The sequence below is a fragment of the Fundulus heteroclitus genome, chromosome 1, assembly GCF_011125445.2.
Source record: "Fundulus heteroclitus isolate FHET01 chromosome 1, MU-UCD_Fhet_4.1, whole genome shotgun sequence".
NCBI lineage: Eukaryota > Metazoa > Chordata > Actinopteri > Cyprinodontiformes > Fundulidae > Fundulus > Fundulus heteroclitus.
Window position 1 is genome coordinate 16,126,480 of NC_046361.1, and position 16,252 is coordinate 16,142,731.

At 41.5% G+C, this 16,252-nt stretch overlaps 1 protein-coding gene across 1 annotated transcript in view; it reads left to right on the plus strand.

Moving 5' to 3' along the window:
• Positions 1–15,981, plus strand: part of LOC105933761 (keratin-associated protein 5-4) — a 52,332-nt gene extending 36,351 nt beyond the window's left edge. Inside the window, exons 2-7 of the mRNA XM_036144064.1 lie at positions 10,708–10,833; positions 10,928–11,062; positions 11,145–11,290; positions 15,342–15,489; positions 15,584–15,718; positions 15,798–15,981. Coding sequence (XP_035999957.1) covers positions 10,708–10,833; positions 10,928–11,062; positions 11,145–11,290; positions 15,342–15,489; positions 15,584–15,718; positions 15,798–15,946 — 839 coding nt within the window. The 3' untranslated portion in view covers positions 15,947–15,981. The remainder of the gene's footprint in view (positions 1–10,707; positions 10,834–10,927; positions 11,063–11,144; positions 11,291–15,341; positions 15,490–15,583; positions 15,719–15,797) is intronic.
• The last annotated feature ends 271 nt before the right edge of the window (positions 15,982–16,252 follow it).

Here is a 16,252-nt window from a genome sequence, read left to right on the forward strand (position 1 = left end):
GCATTGATTTCAATGGGAACAGCCAAAGAAAATCGCACAAAAAGTGAAATATTTTAAAAAGTGTGAAAGTTAGCATAACCATGAGATATAGCAGTCATGCCGGAAACGAGCTGAATGTTTTGATACCGAAATTGTTGAAATCGGTTGAACACCATCCGCCCGGCTCTACTGGGTGAGAAGATGACGGCGATACAGGTGGAGGCCCCCATCGAGTCCTGGGTTGTTGATTACCTGACGGGCAGACCACAGTATGTACGCCTGCAGAACTGTGTGTCTGATAGGGTGGTCAGCAACACTGGGGCCCCTCAGGGGACTGTCCTCTCCCCCTTCCTCTTCACCCTCTTCACCTAAGACTTCAACTACTGCACTGAATCCTGTCACCTTCAGAAGTTTTCTGACGACTCAGCAATAGTTGGCTGCATTGAAGGGGGTGATGAGAGTGAATGTAGGACTATGATGGAGAACTTTGTCACTTGGAGTGAGCTGAACCATCTGCAGCTCAACGTGACAAAGACTAAGGAGCTAATAGTGGATCTGAGGAGGACAAAAACACCTGCGACCCCTGTTTCCATCCAGGGGTCCCTGTTGACACTGTGGAGGAGTATAAGTACCTGGGATTGTACTTTAACAATAAGCTTGACTGGACCAGGAACACCGAGGCGGTCTACAAAATGGGTCAAAGCCGACTCTTCTTCCTGAGGAGGCTGAGGTCCTTTAATATCTGTGGGACGCTGTTGAAGATGTTTTATGAGTCTGTTGTTGCCGGCACGCTCCTCTACGCTGTCACATGCTGGGGCAGTGGGCTGTGGGCTGGCGACAATAACAGACTAAACAAAGTGATTAGGAGGGCGGGGGATGTTGTGGGGGAGGAACTGGAAACTCTGACGGCAGTGGCAGAGAGGAGGATGCTGACCAGGCTGCAGTCCATCTTAGACAATGTCTCACACCCTCTCCATGACACACTGACCCAGCAAATGAGCTCTTTTAGCAGAAGGCTCCTCTTACCCAGATGCACCACAGAGCACCACAGGAAATCATTCCTGCCTGTGGCTATCAATCTCTACAACGCCTCCCTCAGTTATCCTAACACCCCCCCCTCCGTAACTGTCATTTATGCATTCTCTGCACTGTTCTTGCACAAGTCACCATCACTTCACTGGGATTCCCAAGGTAAAGTGATATGACTATTGGGATATGGTTATACCTTGTACAGAATGTTGTAAATATATATATAACAATGTGTGTATTCTGGAGCACGTAACAAAAGTACTTTCCCCCTGGGATCATTAAAGTATGTCTGTGTCTGTGTCTAAGTATGCGGGAGTACTTAGTCGCCGACGGAATAACAATAATAATAATAATAATAATAATAATAATAATAATAAAGAAAAACAGGAAAACAATAAGTGAGAATGCTGTGTAGCATTCTCACTGATTATTATGTATCTACCTTCAGGATCTATAACTTTGTCTAATATTTTACAAGTAACGTTTTTGTGGATTAAGATTGCTACACCTCTCTGTCTAGAGTTATAGCAGGCAGCAAACACATTAGGGAACTCAGGTGAGTTAAGATCACTTACAGTTGTAGCTGATTTATGGGTTTGCAATAAAACAACATCTGCCTTTAATCTAGTAAGCTGGTTAAAGATCTTTAACTTTTTCTCTCTGGTGCCAGCTCCATGCACATTCCATGTCACAAACTTTACATTCATCATAGGTGTGAGTGAGAAGCTAAAAAGTCCATGCTCTTGAAAAAATAGTTATACATGGACCCAGGTAGCACCACATGACGTGCTTGTGATTATCTGGTGAACAGGAAAGAAGCAGACAAATAAGTTAGAGAAAGACAGGGAATTAAGAAAGTGCAAAGAGTGAGAAAATGTGAAAAAGAACCACAGCCCATGCCTCGTGTACCCAACCGTGACTAACAACCATACTGTGCCAACGTGCTCTTGAGCTGTGCAAATATTTTATTTATCACCATGTTCCGATCTATGCATCTTTTTTTCAAGTGTGACATGTTCTAAATCCGCCTGTTGTGCATCTAATAAAGCCAAGGAGTGATCTTCTGATCCCTGAACAGCTGACCATTAATATAAAGTGTATCAACTGCTACAGTAGCTCTGACGCCTTCCGTCATGTATTTCTTCCTGATTGGGAATAATACTCGCCTACGATCTAGGATTTTCTTAGGAACCTGGTCATTAACCCTGAAATCCGTCCCTCTCAATTATCTGCCACGACTTATGACCTGCTCTTTTTGTTTATAATGCTTGAATTTAGCTACAATCGGACGAGGACGGATTTTATCGGGTTTCTTACCTCCGAGCCAGTGGACCCGATGAAAGGTAATGTTTTTATCACATGATTTCAAAGAATATCACGAGCAACTTATATTCTCCACGTTTGCATACACTGTTTGAGCAGACATTTATTTTTAATGATCAATTGTTTCAAATTAATTAGTATTACTAAAACAACTTCTACTTGCTAAACGCTAGAATACTTGTTTTTTGTGAATTTATTTACACTAAGGCTACGTTCACACTGCAGCCTGAAGTGACCCAATTCCGATTTGTTTCCCATATGCGACCTGTCCTGTATCTGATCTTTTTATGACAGTCTGAACAACACAGATCGGATTTTTTCAAATGCGACCCAGGCCACTTGGATATGTGGTCCTGAATCCGATACGTATCTGATCTTTTCAAATGCGACCTGTGTCTGTACGGCCGGGTCGCATTTATCCGACCTGTACGTCACCGATACTCGACAAACGTCACAATTCCGCGTCCTGCTATGCAGAAGCGGGAAGAAAGACGACACACATAGCGGACAACAATGAGAAGAGGTGTCAATGGAGGGAAAGCTCTGGTTAGAAAATAAATTAATGACCACAAAATGCACGCCAGCATTATAATCCTTGTTTACTTCCGCAAACACTGAGGACGCTTGCTACGTGTGACGTCATCGCGTCCTCGAGTGCGCATGCAGGACACTTAGGTTGAATGCATTCAGTTCACACAGGAGATCACATAAAAGTCACATATATTTGAAAATGTGAACAACCATGCAAAAATATCCGATTTCACAAAAAAATCGGAATTGAGCATTAAGACCTGCAGTGTGAACGTAGCCTAAGATGTCTTTAAAAATACATGTGCGTTACAACCAAAACCAAAGCTTTGCAAAGTAACTGTTATGAATGTAACAAGTTGAACCTGATATTCGAGTCGGACACGGAGTTGCTCTTGAAAGTTTTTTTGTAAAACCAGAGTAGGTGACATGCTGGATGTGCAGGTGAAAAACAGGAGTGGTTGTTGGAACAATAAGCAAGAAACAGTCTGAAGGGCTAGGCGAGGATCAAAGTAAGCAACAGACGGATGAGCTAGCAGCAAAGCCTTCCAGGGCACACATCGATGAGCACACAGTCACTGGAATGACCCTTCAGTGGGAGCAGATCACATACACAAGCCAAGGGAGCAGCAAACAGGCAGTGCAAATGAGACCATCTGGATGAGAGTGACTCCAGGAGGCAGATATAAATAAGCAAAGTGAAGGTGAACTGGCTTGAGCCTAATTAGCTGCAGCAGGTGAAAGTAAATAGGTGGAACAGAGCATTGGCTGAGGAGAGTGGAGTAGAGAATGGGGGAAAACAATCAATCAGTGCAAAAAACATAAACAAAAAGCCCAAATTATGACACTAACTAAAGAAAATTAACTGACACGCTTTGTTCTTGCATAACTCTGTGCAATATATGTCTTAAAAAAACAAAAAACAAGAATAATGTTATTTTGCTGTTTGATTTTCCACAATTATTACAACCTAACACCATCTGCTGTGACTACAACATTGTTGTTGGTACAGTGACTGTAAATGTTGTGTTTTCTGGGAGATCACATAAACATTGGATACTGGGAAAGGTATTTTGAGAGCATTCAAATCAAGGCCTGGTAAATACAACATGCCTCAGATCAGTGGTTCTCAATTCCAGTCTTGAGGGTTGGTGTCCTGCAACCTTTATGTGTTACTCTGCTTCATCACACTTGAATCAGATAATCAGGTCATTAACAGGACTCTGGAGAACTTCAGGCGTGTTTGATCAGGGACACATCTAAAAGTTTCAGGACACCAGGACTGGAATTGAGGACCAATTACCAGTACCTAGGTAGCAGCTACCACATGCATGCACAAATATTTGGACTTAGAGACTTAGACAGCTCAATTTGTCATTTTGTATGCACATAGCACGTACACAACAAACTTTTGTTTGCATACAGCTTGAAAATCACAGTGAATTGCAGTAGATTACAGGGTAAAGTAAATTACAGGATAACATTACAGGATAAAGTTACAGGATAAAGTGCAGCAGTGATTTAACAGTACAACAATTGAAATGTAAACAGTGCAGGAGAAAGACACAGTGTGCGATCACAGTGTACAGAGTATTTCTTAAAAACCATTTGTATGTGCAAAAATGATTTGTGCAAGAATGCATTACAAGGATGCAATGATGCAAATGTGCAAATATGCGAATGTGGTACGAAGGCCAATTTATAGCTTCAGCAGTTCAACAGTCTGATGGCGACAGGGAAAAAGCTTTTGCAGAACCTGGTGGACCTTCAGCGGATGCTGCGGAACCTCTTCCCAGAGGGCAGCAGGGAGAACAGTCCATGGTGGGGGTGTGAGGGGTCCCTGATGATGTTACGGGCTCGGGCCACGCAGTGCTGAGATGAAATATCCTTAATGGATATTAATCCTTAATGAGGATGGGCGGGGGCAGGTGGGCTCTCCTCATCCTCCGCAGGAAGTACAGTTGCTTCTGTGCCTTTTCACCAGTGATGTAATGCTCACAGACCAGCTGAGGTTGTCCGTGATGTGCACCCCCAGGAACTTGGTGCTGCTGACCACCTCCACAGCTGAGCTGTTGATGAGCAGTGGAGCGTGGTGCGGCCGGTTCTTCCTGAAGTCGAACATGAGCTCTTTCGTCTTCTCTACGTTCAGGATCAGGCTGTTGTCTCTGCACCATCTCACCAGTTGCTCCACCTCCTCTCTGTATTCCTGGTCGTTGTCTCTGATCAGGCCCACCACCATTGTGTCATCTGCAAACTTCACGATGTGATTGGTGGTGAACCTGGGGACGCAGTCATGAGTCATCAGAGTGAACAGCAGGGGGCTCAGGACGCAGCCCTGAGGGGAGCCCGTGCTGAGGGTGATGACATCAGAGGTGCTCTGTCCGACCCGGACTGACTGAGGTCTGTTGGTGAGGAAGTCTAGCAGCCAGTTGCGAAGAGGTGTGCTGAAGCCCAGATGTTCCAGTTTTCCCACCAGGTGCTGTGGGATGATGGTGTTGAACGCTGAACTGAAGTTCAGGAACAGCATCCGCACGTGCGTGTTCTTCTCCTCCAGGTGTGCCAGGCTCAGGTGAAGAGCGGAGGAGATGGCGTCCTCAGTGGAGCGGTTCCGTCGGTAGGCAAACTGGAACGGGTCTAGTGTTGATGGGAGACTGGAGACGATGTGTTCCTTTACCAGCCTTTCAAAGCACTTCATCATGATGGGAGTCAGTGCAACAGGCCGGTAGTCGTTGAAACAGGTGACTTGAGGTTTCTTTGGCACCGGAATGATGGACGCAGACTTGAAGCATGGTGGCAGTATGGCTTGTTCCAGCGAGGCGTTAAAAATGTATGTGAGAGCACCAGCCAGCTGGCCTGCACACTCCTTGAGCACCCGCCCAGGTATGTTGTCGGGGCCTGGGGCCTTCCGCGGGTTGACTCTCCTTAGAGTCTTCCACACGTCAGCTGTGTCAAGGTAGAGCACCTCCTCTTCCTGATGGGGGACAGCTTTCACTGCTGGAGTGCTGTTTAGTGCCTTAAACCTCCCAAAGAAGTTGTTTAGTCCGTTAAGAAAGTCAGCATCAACTTCACCCACCGGGGGTGAAGGCGCGTTGTATTCAGTTATATAGGAATATTTAATATATTTTAAAAAGGCTAGTTTAATAGTCTGTTTTTATACACTTTCTGCTTGGAATTTCTAACAAAGAAGGGAAATACAATTGTCAGGATGCAGCTTATTGGCTGCATGCTGAGCCTCTCTCCCTCTCTCTCGTTCCTGCGCAGCCTGATCGGTTTCACCTGGCAGGCTGCAATTAACCCACAACTGCTTCCACCTGTTTCCACCGCTTTATAAGACTCACCTCTTTCTGTTCCCGTCGCCGGTCCATAGCGTTCACTCCCTGCCAGTATTCTTGTCAGCTCCGTTTGTTACCGTCAGCCTGAAGACTCCTTTCACCTGGTCTTGTTACAGTCAGCCCAAAGACTTTCCGACAGTTTGTTTTCTCCAGAACTCGGCTCAGACGTTTAGCCCTCCACTGCACGGCTCAGACGTTCAGCCCTCCACTGCATGGATCAGACGTTCAGCCCTCCACTGCACGGCTCAGACGTTCAGCCCTCCACTGCACGGCTCAGACGTTCAGCCCTCCACTGCTCGGCTCTGACGTTCTGCTCTCCACTGCTCGGCTCTGACGTTCTGCTCTCCACTGCTCGGCTCTGACGTTCTGCTCTCCACTGCTGGGCTCTGACGTTCTGCTCTCCAGCCCTCAGCTCAGATGTTCTGCTCTCCATTGTTCGGCTCCAGAGTTCCTCCCGGTCAGTCTCTCCACACTCCTCCTGCCGGCCAGCTTCTACACCCTTCACCTCCGTCCGTTGAAAGACTCTGGTCTCATCCTCCATCTTCCACACTATTCAATAAAACTCACTCATAAGAACTGACTCTGTGTGTGCGTGCTGTGTCCGGGTTCATCCCAGAAAAATATATCATAACAACAATAAGCAGAATAGGATAAACATATTAACCTTATGTAAGATTCAGATCTGTTTCTAAATATAATACAAATGTGGTTATTTGATTTAACTTTACATAAAACATTCTTACTGTAGATTCTCATATAATCTAATGTCATGTTTTTATTTTTCAAAGGGCTTTTTAACAGTTGTGCTTTTAGATATACATTTTTCCAGCTCTTTAAATTGTTAAAGTTGCTGGCCACTTTGTTGAAGGGAGAAGACATGATGTATGTAAATTGATGTAAAATATTTCATGTTGTGACATAAAACCATCTTATGAATCTATTTTTTTTTATTGAGAATTTTAAAGAAAGTGTGAAAAAAACAACTCAAACACTGACACATACAATTCATTCGCATGTTTAATTGAGAATTATTATTATTATTATTTTATTATTTTTTTTTTTATGAAACTGGATCTGTGGCGCTCAGGAGCAGTGTGGCTGGTATGGCTCTTGGCAGGTATAGCTACAAAAGGTGGGACAGCACTTTTTCTGCCCAGGGCAGTCACTGTCATGGTGGCAGGGGTGACCGCATAAGAAAGAGAACCACGGAGGACCGCAGCCACCTGGCTTATCTGCAAGACAAGAACACTCAGGAGTTTATTACCAGCTGCAGTGTAAGCAGGGGAATTTGTCTCCTTGTCCATAATTTCACCTGGGTTTGTTGACATGCACTCGTGCCCGCATCCGTTGGAGCAGCATTTCTCACCATGTCGGCAGTCACTGTCACAGGAACAGAGTTCAGCACACACACCAACCTTCCCCTTTATGTCTGGACAGCCTGGCTGAGCTGTGCAGAAAAACAAAAACAGAGACGAAAAGAGTTTTACAAACACCCTGAGAAAACTTAAGTGTTGACACAACTAAATTTTACAAACGTTTTTCTTATTTTTCTCACAGAAAATATTAAACAGGATTTATAGTATTGCTTACTCAATATAGGAGGAGCACAAACAGATCCACCGAAAAACACACAACACTTTTCCTGTCCGGGGCAACATGCATCATGCTCACACGGCTGTGCTGGGACAAGGGTATTGAAGATTCTTGGGCACATTCCTTATTTTGGATTCATGTAGAGAGAATAGAAATAGATTCTAACACCGTAATTAAATGAAGTTCCAGCAATTTCTGAGATATTTAGTTAGTTCCCTATGTTAAGACACACATGGCTCCATGAAAAAAAAAAAAACTGATTTAAATGTGTATGCATATAAAACAGAAGAAAATATAGAAACTTGCCTGGTTTAGTATAAATGGTGTAACCTTGGACACACAAGCCGAATGCAAAAACAAATGCAACTCTTGTAAAACTGCACATCCTCCTGTTGGTTTATTGGAGTCAGAAATATCCTTCTTTCCACCTATGAAGAAAATCCCTTTAAATAAACTAAAGTCTGATGGCACAGAGGCAACTGGGTCCTGGTGTCTGCTGAGTTACTTCCCAAAGTCTACTGAGGTGTCACCGTGCAAATGTTTATTTGATAATCAATGCAGCTTTGTCTTATTAGAAATATGAAAAGCTGCACATGTTTATACTATCAAAGGAAATAGTATAGCATCAATGCAAAACCAATTGTTTAAAAGGGTTCTTTGAACTTATTATGTGAATGAGGCACAAAGAAACCCAGTGAGAAAACAAAAGAATGAGCACTCTCCTTTTAAGACAATTATGCAGATTTTTTTATTATTATTGTACTCAGTAACACAACCTCTGCCGAGTTAATAATCTGTGGATCATCTGACAGAGCTTGCCCTTGAATTGAGCGGTATTTGTCAAAAGTATGTATGGTGTTGCTGAAAAATGTTTCCTCACTTATATTTCTTGTTACTGTCGGAAATTCAGATTTAGGACCAAAGAGCAAACGTTTGGGAGCAGCTTAATAAATTGAAGCTTTTAATAAAAATACAGTACAGGACCTGGATGTGGTGAATAGAACGTAAAGCACGACAACCAGGAAGACAGGAAGAAAACAAAAGAACCCAGTAACAAACAGACAAAGGAGAGTTTAAATAGCTGCTGAAAACAAGCGCAGACTAATGGCTAAATAGTGAAAAGCAGGTGAAACAGATAATTAATCACCTAGTGAGAATGAAGGGGTATTGACGGGCAGAACATGGAGGAAATCGAGCAGAACATCATACAAAATGATATAGAAAGAGCTTGTAGAATCCACTAAGTAACTTAAGTAACACTAAAGGATAACAAACAACAGATAGCATGATCCAGGATATACAACAAAAGGAAAACACAAACACCCAGGGATCATGACATTTAAATATTACAGATCATTAACCATTTTTTTTTATATCAGACAATGATTACCTGTTCAAATAAAGTTGTTTCAACTTGTGTTTTTTAGACTACTAAGGAAAAAAGCAATCCAAACCAACCTGGCTCTATGTGAAAAAGTAATTCCCCCTGAACCTAATAACTGATTGCGCAACCCTTGGCATCAACAGCTGGCAAGCAGTTTTTGCAATAACTGGCAATCGGTCGACCATGACCTCTTTTACCGAGAGCTACTTCACACCGACAAAAATGTTGTGCCAAAACAAAAGCTTTGCAAAATAACTAAGGTAAGATAACTGACAGAGTCCTTGTTCTTTCACATTTCTGTGCATGGTTTTGGTGAGTATTAAGAGTTTCCTGGTATTGCAACAATGAATTTGAATGTCAATGTGTCTTGATTTGTCATGATGCTTTTGGAAATTTTTTATTTTTCTGAATTTGCTGGAACGTTTTTATATCCATTACGTCAACACACTCATTTCTTTAGTACTACTGTTCCTTGAGAAGCAGGCTTTAAACTTTGTCAAACAAGACTGAATATCCTCCTCAAACATGTTGCAAAACTTTGCATAAGATGCACAGTTTGCAGGATTTTGTTACTATTACTCCTGTTTAAACATCCTGTTTTTTTTTCAATGAGTGCTGCATTTGCCTGCTAATGTTATCATAAAGAGTATAGTTGTACACTGGAACTCTGAATTTAATTTTAAGAATGGATTCAATGCACATATTAACACAATATTCTATACATTCTGTATTTGACTGCAATTCCATAACAACACTTGTAGCAGCAGAAAAACAGCACATGATGCAATCCAAGTTTTTATGTTTCTGCTTGAATTGATCATATTATTAAGTCATTTATTCTGCACAAAATATATGAACGGCCCCTGTGGCAATAGGATACCAAAGCCGAGATCCTTTGGGGTTGGGAACTACTGCTATACATCACTTTTGCTGAATTTTGGTCAACTTTTCTATATAGTCTTGTTTTACTTACAGGATCAAGTACAAACGACCTGTTAAGTTCATGCCATAGGATCCGACTGTAAAGTCTTGATTTGATATTTTTCTATGAATACTTTTGGGGCCACAGCTGACCTAAAATCATTGTGACCTGTCTGCAATGTTTGCTCTTTGTTTTTGTTGCATTCTGTTTGTTCCCTTATGTCCAGAAATGAGGACACTTTGACCACATCAAGAGCTGGATGTTTGTCATCAATTAGAAGGCAAATATTTTCAAGGCTAACTGTGATGACCTAAGGACCCAGCATCTTCTGCGTCATCAGACTGCAGCTTATTACCTGGGATATTTGTCCAGACAGCAGTGCAGGAGAGCATTCCTGACTGAAAAACCAGCATGGGGACACAAAGGTTTCCAAAAGCTGTGGTGCTTTTATCATTGTCTTTACTTGCGGTCTCCGGATCAATTCTACTAAGGCCTGGCAAGTCTGTTGTTCTTACATTTCTGTTTTGTAGTAAAAGATTTGTATTTATCTATTTACTGATGCAAGCCAGTCGCCAGACAAGCCCAGTAATGCTCTGATGTCACTTGCCTTAAACCAGGTCACTGCCCAAAAGACTTCCAACCTTTTGTGCCAGCAAAACCATGTGTGCATGATGGAGACTGCAACGAAGGGGAGAAATGTTGTGTTTATTATGGAAACCCAGTCTGTGCCCCCGCCCTTTTGTGTAAGTTACACTATGTAGCCAAGTGGCTGTCGGAAATGTAGTTAATCAGTAAATTTTTTCCAATTCTCACTGCAACAACTGTGTTTTCTTTCAGACGACCAAGGGTGCCCCTCGACAGATGGGTTAATTGGGCCATGTGTTGAACTCTGCAGCAGTAACAGGGACTGTCCAGTGGGTGAAATGTGCTGCTCCAATGGGTGTGGCCATCAATGCACATCAACTAGACCAGGTGAGATGCGAACAAACTGCCAAAATTTCTACTTTACTCTTTCCCAGCACCAAATAATTGTTATGTTCATTTTGTGTTTCAGTGAAACCAGGAAGCTGTGGCCATCAGGTATTCACCCCCTGGTGTTATTTTTTCTGTAAACACGACGGTGACTGTCCAGGCGAAAAGAAGTGCTGTCCGACAAAATGTGGCCGTGTGTGTAAACATCCCATCTTTTATGAAACGAATTAATACTAATTTATTGAATAAAAATGTCAACCAAAGGTTTCATTGTCTCGAGAGCAGGCTTATTTCATGTAAACAGGATTAGATAGCAGCTTTATGATTGGAGGAGATAGGGAAGTCTGTCGTAGCCGTGTCCATTTTTACGACAGCAAACTGTTTTGGAAGGTGCAAGAATAATTTGCAGAGTTTTTCGAATTAATCACATATTGCGCAATAGACAGGATCCTTTAGCGCAGCGCGACAGTGTAATTGTAGAGAGATTTTTCTGGGTGGCTGTTATAAACAGACAAACACAAAATTTAACAGTGGCTTTTAAAGAGGAAAAAGTGGTGTTAGAGCCATAAATAGAAAATATTTAAGTTATTTGTATGATGGTTTGCTTTTTATTTTTATCATATTCAGTAAGAAGATTTGTTCAGGCCATTTTATTGTGAAGTTTAGTTTTATTTTGAAAGGCTTGCTTCCTGTCGAGCCATATATTAGCATTAGAAAAAACTATGGATGGATTATCTAGACAAGCAATACAGCAATACAGTTTTACCGTGTAAACTGTGGATGAATTGGAAAAGGAAGATCTTCTTTTTTTATAGATAAAGATTTTTTTTGTTAAAATTTCCAGTTTGCACGTGTTCTTTACTTCCAGTGTCTAAGGAATGACACCGAAATTTGGATCCCTTGACATAACAAGTGCCTTTTTAAAATAAAGTATAATAATTAAAGGCTACCATTTTGTAGAATATTATTGTATTTCACTTTTACTTGTCCCCATGTTCTAGTGGGTCCCGCGGAGGCTCTGATATAAAAGAACAAAGTAAATATGAAATTATTAAAATGCACAAATACATACTGTAGAAAGTGATAGAAACATCTACCATGGACAGTATTTACGCATTAATTTGTCTGCTACTTTTTGCCAGCCCTCTCTCCTGGTTTTAACAGATTTTGAGGTGTTCCCTGTCGTTTTAATTAATGACTCAAATTCAGCATAACCTTCCATTAAAAGCTCTTGTTCTGCTTGGGAGAAAAACTGTGGGCGTTCTTTGGCCATGCTGAACAGCCAATAGCAGCGCTGCTGATCATTGTTTCTACTATCGATACATTTCCCCTTTTAAACAAACGCATGAACGCGCAGTTGTCTCAGATAACTCAATCCAGCCATACTAATCATAAACAACAGGTGTGTTGGAAGAACCCAATTAGCCGGATCATGATTAGCCGGATGAAATCATCTTGGATGTATCATTTGATCTCGGATGTTTTAAGCAACGTACGAAGAACGGACCCCATGACACTAACAAAAGAAAATGAACTGACATGTTTGTTCTTGCATAACTCTGTGCAATATATGTCTTATCAAGATTCAAGATGGCCTTGCTCTTAAAAAAAGAAAGAATAAGGTGGTTTTGCTCTTTGACTTTCCACAATTATTACAATCTAACACCATCTGCTGTGTTGGTATAGTGAGTGTAAACGTTGTGGGTTTTTTCTGGGAGATTACATCAACATTGGATACTGGGAAAGGTATTTTGAGAGCATTCAAATCAAGGCCTGGTAAATACAACATGCCCCAGATCAGTGGTTCTCAATTCCAGTCTTGAGGGTTGGTGTCCTGCAACTTTTATGTGTTACTCTGCTTCATTACACTTGAATCAGATAATCAGGTCATTAACAGGACTCTGGAGAACTTCAGGTGTGTTTGATCAGGGACACATCTAAAAGTTTCAGGACACCAGACCTCCAGGACTGGAATTGAGGACCAATCACCAGTACCTAGTTAGCAGCTACCACATGCATGCACAACTATTTAATAAATTGGAAATAACAACAAAAAGATTGGCTAAGGAACTTAAAGAGATATAATTTTATGGAAATACTGGAAGAGAGAATCGATGATTTGGAGAAACACTCTCGGGTCAGAGATGCTATCAATGGACTGGAAGCAAAACATGGTAAACTGGCTAATTGTTTAAAATGGTTATTTGAGACACATCACCGTTCATACTGAGCCTGGTTCTGCTGGAGGTTTTCCTTCCCATTGATGGGAAGTTTTTCTTTCCACTGTCGCTTCATGCTTGCTCAGTATGAGGGATTGCTGCAAAGCCATCGACAATGCAGACGACTCTGCCTGTGGCTCTAAGCTTCTTCAGGAGGAGTGAATGCGCACTCTCCTTTTAAGACAATTATACAGATTTTTTATTATTATTGTACTCAATAACATCGCCTCTGCCGAGTTAATAATCTGTGTATCATCTGATGGAGCTTGCATTTGAACGGAGCAGGTATTTGTCAAAAGTATGTGTAGTGTTGCTGAAAAATCTTTGCTCACTTATATTTCTTGTTACTGTCGTAAATTCAGATTTAGGACCAAAGAACAAACGCTTGGGAGCAGCATAATAAATTGAAGCTTTTAATAAAAAAATACAGTACCAGGATGGGGGAATGAAATGTAGAGCACGAAAACCAGGAAGACAGGAAGAAAACAAAAGAACCCGGTAACAAACAGTCAAATGAGAGTTTAAATAGCTGCTGGAAACAAGCACACACTAATGGCTAAATACAGAAAAGCAGGTGAAACAGATATAATTAATCACCTAGTGAGAATAAAGGGGCATTGACCCCGGCAAAACAGGGAGAAAATGCAAAAAAGAAATCTAACAGGACATCATACAAAATGACATAGAAAGAAGAAAGATCCATCCATCCATTTTCTAACATGCTTTTTTGGGGTCGTGAGGGGTGCTGGTGCCTATCTCCAGCTGTCACTGGGCGAGAGACAAACAGTACGAACAACCATTCTCACACCTAAGGAGAATTTAGAGAGGCCAATTAACCTAACAGTCATGTTTTTAGACTGTGAAAGGAAGCCAGAGTACCTGGAGAGAACCCACGCATGCACAGGGAGAACATGCAAGGGTACAACTCGACCCCAGGACCTTCTACAAGGCAACAATGCTACCCACTGCCCCACTGTGCAGCCCCCTTGTAGAATTCACTAACTAAATATACAAGGTAAAAAACAAACACCAAAGGAAAACTGACTACAGATTGCATGAGCCAGGATATACAACAAAATGAAAATACAAACACCCAGGGATCATGAGATTTAAATGTTACAGATCATTGGGAATTTCTTTATATCAGACAATGATTACCCGAATAAATATGGGTTGCCATGGGTTACTCAAACTGATTGAGTAACCCATGGCATCAACAGCTGCCAAGCAGTGTTTGCAATAACTGGCAATCAGTTGACCATGACTTTTTTTTTACAGAGAGCTACTTCACACCGCCAAAACAAAAGCTAAAAACTAAAGTAAGTTAAATGACAGACTCCTTGCTCTTTCATATTTCTGTGCATGGTTTTGGTGAGTATTAGTGGTTTCCCTTTTATTGCAACAGTGAATTTGAATGTCAATGTGCCTTGATTTGTCATGATCCTTTTGGAAAATATTTTTTTTCTGAATTAGCTGGAACATTTTTAGATTTCTTCAGTACTACTGTTACTTGAGAAGAAGGATTTACACTCTAACAAACAAGACTTTGGAGTGCAAACGTCCTGTTAAGTCCATGCCATTTGATCTCACTGTATAGCCTTCATTTGGTATTTTTCTATCAATACTTTTGGACCCACAGCTGACCTAAAATTATTGTGACCTGTCTGCAATGTTTGTTCCCTTATGTCCAGAAATGAGGACACTTTGACCAGATCAAGAGCTGGATGTTTGTCATCAATTAGAAGGCAAATATTTTCAAGGCTAACTGTGATGACCTAAGGACCCAGCTTCTTCTGCGTCATCAGACTGCAGCTTATTACCTGGGATATTTGTCCAGACAGCAGTGCAGGAGAGCATTCCTGACTGAAAAACCAGCATGGGGACACAGAAGTTTCCAAAAGCTGTGGTGCTTTTATCATTGTCTTTACTTGCGGTCTCCGAATCAATTTTACTAAGGCCTGGCAAGTCTGTTGTTCTTACATTTCTGTTTTGTAGTAAAAGATTTGTATTTATCTATTTACTGATGCAAGCCAGTCGCCAGACAAGCCCAGTAATGCTCTGATATCACTTGTCTTAAACCAGGTCACTGCCCAAAAGACTTCCAACCTTATGTGCCAGCAAAACCATGTGTGCATGATGGAGACTGCAACGAAGGGGAGAAATGTTGTGTTTTTTATGGAAACCCAGTCTGTGCCCCTGCCCTTTTGTGTAAGTTACACTATGTAGCCAAGTGGCTGTCGGAAATGTAGTTAATCAGTAAATTGTTTCCAATTCTCACTGCAACAACTGTGTTTTCTTTCAGACGACCAAGGGTGCCCCTCGACAGATGGGTTAATTGGGCACTGTGCTGAACTCTGCAGCAGTAACAGGGACTGTCCAGTGGGTGAAATGTGCTGCTCCAATGGGTGTGGCCATCAATGCACGTCAACTAGACCAGGTGAGATGCAAACAAACTGCCAAAATTTCTACTTTACTCTTTTCTGACGGCTAATAATTATGTTCATTTGGTGTTTCAGTGAAGCCAGGAATATGTGGCCATAAACTTTTCACCCCCTGGTGTTATAGTTTCTGTGATCACGACGGCGACTGTCCAGGCGAAAAGAAGTGTTGTTCGACAATATGTGGCCGTGTGTGTAAAAATCCCATCTTTGTAGAAACTGTTTAATACAAATCTATTGAATAAAAAAAACAGCTAAAGGTTTCACTGTCTGTGCCAATTTCTACATTATCACATTTTCTAAGGATTTCAAGGGCGACTTATATTATCCACATTTACATACACTGTTTAAACAGACCTTTATTTCTCACAGTCAATTGAGTGTTTTAGATTAATTGGTATTACTAAAATCATTTCTACTTGCTGAATTTGGAGTGTTATTTACACTAAGGTGTCTTTAAAAATATGTGCTTTGCAGATTAATTGTTATGAATGTACAAGTTGAACCCGATATTCGAGTCGAAGACAGAGTTG